General features: G+C 55.8%; 1 protein-coding gene across 1 annotated transcript; it reads left to right on the top strand.

Moving 5' to 3' along the window:
• PRKAG3 (protein kinase, AMP-activated, gamma 3 non-catalytic subunit) lies at nt 765-7,587 on the top strand. Its single transcript, NM_214077.1, is given in 13 exon segments — nt 765-872; nt 1,174-1,213; nt 1,691-1,846; nt 2,207-2,610; nt 3,500-3,581; nt 4,047-4,105; nt 4,207-4,252; nt 4,468-4,522; nt 4,724-4,850; nt 4,983-5,148; nt 6,279-6,316; nt 6,492-6,638; nt 6,994-7,587. Coding segments are annotated over 13 exon segments (1,545 nt in total). The 3' UTR covers nt 7,111-7,587.

Genomic DNA, 7,813 nt, shown 5'->3' with positions numbered 1-7,813 from the left:
CCACGGAGCCTGCTGGGATTCCGTTGGCACCAGGAGACAGAGGGAGAGCGCACACAGTGGGGTGGGGGGCCTGGGGCTCCTGCACACCTGGATCTACCTCTGCAGGTAGAAACAGGTGTCTCTCACACTGTGGACTGGCACAGGCCCCATGCCTTCAAGCCCACTTCATACCTGGAAGGCGATCTCACAACTCCCCGCCTGCCCCAACCATCCCACTCCACCAGAGAGAAGGACGGTCTCCTGGGACTCAGAGGGGGACATCTGGACACACACTGGCCATCCTCCCGGGACCACCCACGAACTCCGCCTCCCCAGCCTCCCAGCTGGCTGCAACTAGCCCTTTCTAACCCCAGTGCCACCCACGACCGGAGTTTGTACAAGGAAGAAAGTTAAGCTCAACTTGCTTGCATTTTCCCTCCTTTGGCGCCTGACAAATGAGAGAGGCCCTCACGGTAGGAACACAGCGGGGGCTCTGAGAGCTCCCCTCCTCCCACCCCAGTTCCAAGCTGCTTCCCCCACAGCAGGATCCTTCTCACCTGTCCTCGGAGACCCAGGAGACAGCCCGGGACCAGGCATCAAGATTCCAGGTGGGCCCCACCCCTCCCCAGGGGCCCCCAGGCTGCTGGGCTGGAGCAGCTGAGCGGGTGGACCCCTTCCACCCTGCTCCCTGCCACCCAATCAGAGAGAACCCGATCCAGGAGGGCAGGGTGCCAGGGGTCGGGCCCAGAATAGTGCTGCCCAGATACAGTGTTGCGCACTCCTCCATGGAGCTTGCCGAGCTAGAGCAGGCACTGCGCAGGGTCCCGGGGTCCCGGGGGGGCTGGGAGCTGGAGCAGCTGAGGCCAGAGGGCAGAGGGCCCACCACTGCGGATGTGCGTACGCGTGCGTGCTTGCATAGCCAGGATTTTCTGTGTATATATATATGAGTGTGAGGGGGTCCGCATGTATATACTCCTTGTGTAAGTGAGTCTGTGCGGTTCTGTGTGTGTCTGAGTGTGTGTGTTTGGGTAGGTAGTGTGCGTTAGTGTTTGGGGCTGGGTGTTTGTGTGTTTGTGTATACATGGGTGGGGGGGTGTTTGTGCGCACCCGTGCCTGTGTGCTGGGAAGGGATTTCCGTGTGGTCCAGAACGTGGGGCGTCTTCCCCACCCCAAAAGTCACTCTTCTCCACACAGACTCCCTCCTGGAGCAGCCTCGGGGGACCTGAGCATCAAGGTAGGTGGGGCTGCCCCTGCTCGCGGGCCCAGGCTCTTCTCCCACCTCCTTTTCTTCCACGTCTTCAGGACCCCAATCTCCCCCACTCCACTCGCCTGGCTCTTGTCTTCCTCTCCTTTGCCTTCTTTGTTCCGCTTTGTTTCTTCTTCCTCCCTCTCCCTCACCTCCTCCCTCTTTCAAAAGAGTAGAGGGGGCATCTATAGAGTCTGGAGATTGGGACTCTCTTGACTTTCTCGCTTACTAGCTGTGTGATTTGTGGCAAATTGCTTCACCTCTCTGAGCTCAGGTCTCTCGTTAGTAAAACAGGGCTGATAGCCATGCCCTTCGGATAAGATTGCCGTGAGGGTTGAATGAGAAATTTGTTGGAGGACAAGCCCTTTGAAGCTTCCCAATATTAAATATTATTATTAGTAACATTTTAATGGAATTTATTGTGTTACTCCCCATTAACCAAACAGGTCCCATTCTCCCTTGCAGAGATGAGCTTCCTAGAGCAAGGAGAGAGCCGTTCATGGCCATCCCGAGCTGTAACCACCAGCTCAGAAAGAAGCCATGGGGACCAGGGGAACAAGGCCTCTAGATGGACAAGGCAGGAGGATGTAGAGGAAGGGGGGCCTCCGGGCCCGAGGGAAGGTGAGTTCAAGGCCAGTTCTGGGGAGCTGGGACTGGGGGCAGTGGGCAGTCCTCAAACCTGGGGCCCGTCTCTGGTCTGGTCCCTCCATAACACAGGCACATAACATCATGCAGCCAGTCTCCCCACAAGGGGGAGGACAACTGCATTGCTGATCCAGGGGTCCAGGGATCCAAGGTGGCCAACTCAGGACAGAGCCACTGTCTTCTCTGTGACTCTCTGAGACTCAGCTCTCTCACCTGCAAAATGGGGCCACAGCATTCAGGCTTCCCAAGGTTGCAATGAGGATGAATGGAGACAGCAGATGAGGAAGTTCTCTGGAAGAGGGAGTTACTGTCCTCTCCCTCCCGCTCCCCGAACAGGTCCCCAGTCCAGGCCAGTTGCTGAGTCCACCGGGCAGGAGGCCACATTCCCCAAGGCCACACCCTTGGCCCAAGCCGCTCCCTTGGCCGAGGTGGACAACCCCCCAACAGAGCGGGACATCCTCCCCTCTGACTGTGCAGCCTCAGCCTCCGACTCCAACACAGACCATCTGGATCTGGGCATAGAGTTCTCAGCCTCGGCGGCGTCGGGGGATGAGCTTGGGCTGGTGGAAGAGAAGCCAGCCCCGTGCCCATCCCCAGAGGTGCTGTTACCCAGGCTGGGCTGGGATGATGAGCTGCAGAAGCCGGGGGCCCAGGTCTACATGCACTTCATGCAGGAGCACACCTGCTACGATGCCATGGCGACCAGCTCCAAACTGGTCATCTTCGACACCATGCTGGAGGTGAGGCCACGCCTCAGCCCCCCCCATCCTCCCCCCCGCCAGGATGCCTTGCCAGCTCTGCCCCCCTCCAAGCCCCTTCCCGAACTCCTTCTGGCATGAATGGAGACCGGGGGAGGGCTTCTGCTCTCTGCACGCACCCCTTAATTGTCATCCCAGCTCTGCAACTCAGTATCCAGAGATAGGAATGCCTGCTTTAGCCTGCGAATTTCAGAGGATTCCTGGGACAAGCCAGGCAATATATGAAAGTCTTTGCAGGGTGGCTTAGGACAAAGAGCAAGGGACTCTTGGTAAGAGAAAAATAGGATGAGCTCTGCTCCCCACTCTTCCCTTAGGTTAAACTATGAAACATTTGGTTCCGTGCTTCTCGCTGTGTGCACTATTTGATTCTAGTGGAATATGAACAAATACATTTCATGTAGTAGCTTTGTATGTTATAATATTAGATATTTTACAATATTAGAAAATTACAGTCAGCAGGTGTAGATAGTCTTGTTTAGGGTGAGGCCCAAATAAGTCAATGTAAAATTTATTTAGGGAAAAATATTTTGTAAATATTATATACATAATTTCACCTCTAGCACTTAACAAAATCGATACTATGTGTGTCTGTACACTTATGACTTTGGAGTAGAAACACTGGGTTGGTTTCCCACACCTTGGAGTGCTTGGGGAGGGGTCACCTCAGCACCTCTGGCCACCAGCAGCCTTAGATCTGGAGCAAATGTGCAGACAAGGATCTCGTGGAGGGCATGCCAGGACGTGGGAGAGGCAGACAGCAGGCTCATGTAGAGGCAGGCCCGGGAGGCGCCCGGTGGAAGAACCCTGGCTGGCAGGGGACCTCTGAGGCGCAGGGAACGATTCACCCTCAACTGTTCTCTCCGGCGCTCAGATCAAGAAGGCCTTCTTTGCTTTGGTGGCCAACGGCGTCCGAGCGGCACCTTTGTGGGACAGCAAGAAGCAGAGCTTCGTGGGTGAGGAGGGGCTGGGGAGGCAGAGGTGGCGGGGAAGGGAATAGGGGAACCTTGTGGGGTGATTCTAGGGCCGAGCTCTGACATACCACAGGCTTGAACCAAGCAGGGGCCTGGCCTGGGGGGCGGAGGGAGCATCTGACCCCGGTCTCCCGGTGGCCAGCTGGGAGATCTCAACTGTAGGAGAGCTGTGACCAGCTGACCCCTCCAGCTCTACTACCCCAAGGTCCCTGTCGCAGGTGCTAAGTAAGAAGAGGACAGGCGGAGGAAGGAAGTCAGAAAATAGAAGAAGCAGGGCAGGAAGGAGAGAAATGACAGGGGAAGCATAAGAGGGACAACCCCATTTCTCAGGCACGGGAGGGGCTGCCCTCCTGTCCTCTTTTGGCCACCCTCAGTAAAAGGATGTGGGCAGGGTGGGGGGAGGGGCCCGGGCTGACCCCCATTGCTCCCCCCTTGCCCCCCGTACAGGGATGCTGACCATCACAGACTTCATCTTGGTGCTGCACCGCTATTACAGGTCCCCCCTGGTGAGGAGTGGGCTGGGGGTCCTGGGACACCCATCTGGGCTGGGGTGGAAGGAGTTCAGGGGACCCTTGCCTGACTTTGGGAGTTCTGTTGCTGTCTTTAGGTCCAGATCTACGAGATTGAAGAACATAAGATTGAGACCTGGAGGGGTGAGCAGGCGAGGGGACGGGCGAAGGGGCTGAGGGTGTGTGGGTGAGGATGGGCCAAGGACCTCAGGGAGAGCATGCGCAGTGGAGGTTTCCTGGAGGAAGCGGGAGGAGGGTGATCGGGAGCCCAGGGGATCTAAGGGAGGGAGACAGTCTGGGGGTGGCCACGTGAGGCGGGGTGGTCGGCCCCTTTGTGCTGATTCTGGCTTTTCCTGCAGAGATCTACCTTCAAGGCTGCTTCAAGCCTCTGGTCTCCATCTCTCCCAATGACAGGTGAGCTTCCCCAGCCACCCACTCGAGCCTCCTTGCCCCGCACAGACCCCTTCTCCAGCTCATCGGTTCTAAGCTCATGGGCTCATCGTCCGTGGACTGCAGATGCGGCAGCTTTGACACCCTGTCCTCCTCTCCAGGGGGGCTGGGATGAAGGGGCTCTCTTTCCAGACTGCCCCAGGCTCACTGCTCCCACCTCCACAGCCTGTTCGAAGCTGTCTACGCCCTCATCAAGAACCGGATCCACCGCCTGCCGGTCCTGGACCCTGTCTCCGGGGCTGTGCTCCACATCCTCACACATAAGCGGCTTCTCAAGTTCCTGCACATCTTTGTGAGCCTGGGCACAGCCTCAGGGACAACCTGAGTGGCTGAGAAGTCTTCAGCCCTAGGGATGGGGGAGGGAGTAGCTGGGAGCCCCCTGAGGGCTACTCCCTCCTGGCCTCACCTGTCCCAACCCAACCAGGGCACCCTGCTGCCCCGGCCCTCCTTCCTCTACCGCACCATCCAAGATTTGGGCATCGGCACATTCCGAGACTTGGCCGTGGTGCTGGAAACGGCGCCCATCCTGACCGCACTGGACATCTTCGTGGACCGGCGTGTGTCTGCGCTGCCTGTGGTCAACGAAACTGGTACCTATGCCCAGGATGGGGGCTCTGGCTGTGATGGGACTGCGGGGGGGGGGCAGGGGTCTAGGTGGCATCAACTTGGGGTCCAGCATGGAGTCAGGGCTAGCAGTCTCTGCCTTCTTTGAGCTTTGGACCAGTTCCTTAGCCTCTCTGAGCCAGACCTCAAGTTCTTCCTCTGAAAAAGACTTAAAGGAACCATGGCTGCACACTGTTTCAAGGTTAAATTCACCATAAAGAAGCCAGATATCGAGAAGTATTTTAATTTATGTTTGATTATGAAACATTTCCAATGTCTGAACATGGCAGAAAAAACTATAATGAACCCCACGTATCCACCTGGATTAACCACTGTTAACATGATGCCATGACCAGTTCTTTTTTTTTTTTTCTTGGCCAAAGTAATTTAAAGTAAATTATATTATAGAATTATGTCATTTCACCCTGGAACACTTCATCTGCCTCTCTTAAAATAAGTATACTTCCTATATCACCTAACAATTATGAATAATTTATTAATGTTATCTAATATCCAATCCTAATTCTCATTTCCCCATTTTCCCCAAGAATATCTTTTTTTTTTTTAATCAGTTGATTTGTTGAGACCAAGATCCAATCAAGGTCCATGTTTCGCATTTGCTTCTTTTTTCCCTTAAGCCTCTTTTAATCTAGAACAGTTCCCTCCTGGCTTTATTTTCGTGACACCGGTGATGAGAAGCTGGGTCAGTTGTCCTGTAGAATGTCACACTTTGAGAGATTTGCCTGTTAGCTTTCCACAGGTAGCCCTTATTTTTTTTCTCTATTGCTGCGTTTCCTGTGACCGGGAAATTAGCTGTAAAGGCTGGATCAGATTCAGGCTAGACGTTTGAACCTAGAATATTTCAGAGGTGATGCCATGTACTCCTGTCTCATCATATTAGGAGGCATGACGGCAGGTGTGTCTCTCTGTGTGATGCTATTTGATCTGTGGGCTCAGGTGCTGGCCGTCTGATGCCTCACTATAAAGCCGGTAGCCTGAGGGGTGGGGAGTTCATTCCCAAACCCCACCCCAGGCCCTCGCTCAGCATCTGGTTCTGACCCAAACCTCTCCCCTGTCTTTCTCACACCTTCCTCCCTGCCCCTCCCATCCCCCACAGGACAGGTAGTGGGCCTCTACTCCCGCTTTGATGTGATCGTAAGTATCTATGGGGAACGGAGGGGACCTGGGGGACCACAGGGAGGCTGTGGTGTGAAGATGGATGGAGGTTGGTATCTGTGGACCAGGGAGGCCTTTACAGTGTATATAGAGAGATTATTTGTGGGACTGGAGCCTGGCCGAGGGCTAAGAATGGTCCCCCCTCCCTGCCCAGCACCTGGCTGCCCAACAAACATACAACCACCTGGACATGAGTGTGGGAGAAGCCCTGAGGCAGCGGACACTGTGTCTGGAAGGCGTCCTTTCCTGCCAGCCCCACGAGACCTTGGGGGAAGTCATTGACCGGATTGTCCGGGAACAGGTACCCCAGCCCCTTCATGCCTGCTCCCAACATGTAGGGCCCCGTCCTCCTCGTGAGCAGCTCCAGCTAGCCCATCCACCGGGCACCTGTCCGGCCCCCCCATCCCCCATCTCATGGCCAAGCTCATGGTGTCCATATTGGCCAGTGACTGGTCCTATTATCGGGGCCCTCAGGCCAAGGGCCACAGCCAGCTGATCACCCAGGGTGGTCACAGCCACCCCTAAGCAGTTTCTAGGAGACCCTCTCTTGCACCCCCAGTTAGGTTAAGTTGTTGCCCCTGATTCTCAGTGCCAACCTCATTGGCTGCCATAGCCGCATGGCACTGCCCCCTCACTGAGCCTCTGTGGGCCCACAGGTGCACCGCCTGGTGCTCGTGGATGAGACCCAGCACCTTCTGGGCGTGGTGTCCCTCTCTGACATCCTTCAGGCTCTGGTGCTCAGCCCTGCTGGAATTGATGCCCTCGGGGCCTGAGAACCTTGGAACCTTTGCTCTCAGGCCACCTGGCACACCTGGAAGCCAGTGAAGGGAGCCGGGGACTCAGCTCTCACTTCCCCTCAGCCCCACTTGCTGGTCTGGCTCTTGTTCAGGTAGGCTCCGCCCGGGGCCCCTGGCCTCAGCATCAGCCCCTCAGTCTCCCTGGGCACCCAGATCTCAGACTGGGGCACCCTGAAGATGGGAGTGGCCCAGCTTATGCTGAGCAGCCTTGTGAAATCTACCAGCATCAAGACTCACTGTGGGACCACTGCTTTGTCCCATTCTCAGCTGAAATGATGGAGGGCCTCATAAGAGGGGTGGACAGGGCCTGGAGTAGAGGCCAGATCAGTGACGTGCCTTCAGGACCTCCGGGGAGTTAGAGCTGCCCTCTCTCAGTTCAGTTCCCCCCTGCTGAGAATGTCCCTGGAAGGAAGCCAGTTAATAAACCTTGGTTGGATGGAATTTCCACACTCGGTAAGAACTCAGGCTGGAAAGAGGAAGCCTCTTTCTCAACACCCATCTCAGTCAACTGGACATGAAATCAGACTCTTTCCTTGTAGCCCGGTTGCTAGATTTGCAGACGGTGGGGGTGCAAATTCCACCTGCTTGGCAGAGGTTCTCCTATTAGAAAGGCAATCGTCTCTCTCCATTTAGTCTTCCATTCTCTTTCCCTCACAGGCTTCTCCAGGCCTCCCCCATA

The sequence above is a fragment of the Sus scrofa genome, chromosome 15 (assembly GCF_000003025.6).
Source record: "Sus scrofa isolate TJ Tabasco breed Duroc chromosome 15, Sscrofa11.1, whole genome shotgun sequence".
In the NCBI taxonomy this organism is placed as follows: Eukaryota; Metazoa; Chordata; class Mammalia; order Artiodactyla; family Suidae; genus Sus; species Sus scrofa.
This window is presented reverse-complemented; position numbering and strand designations above follow the sequence as displayed.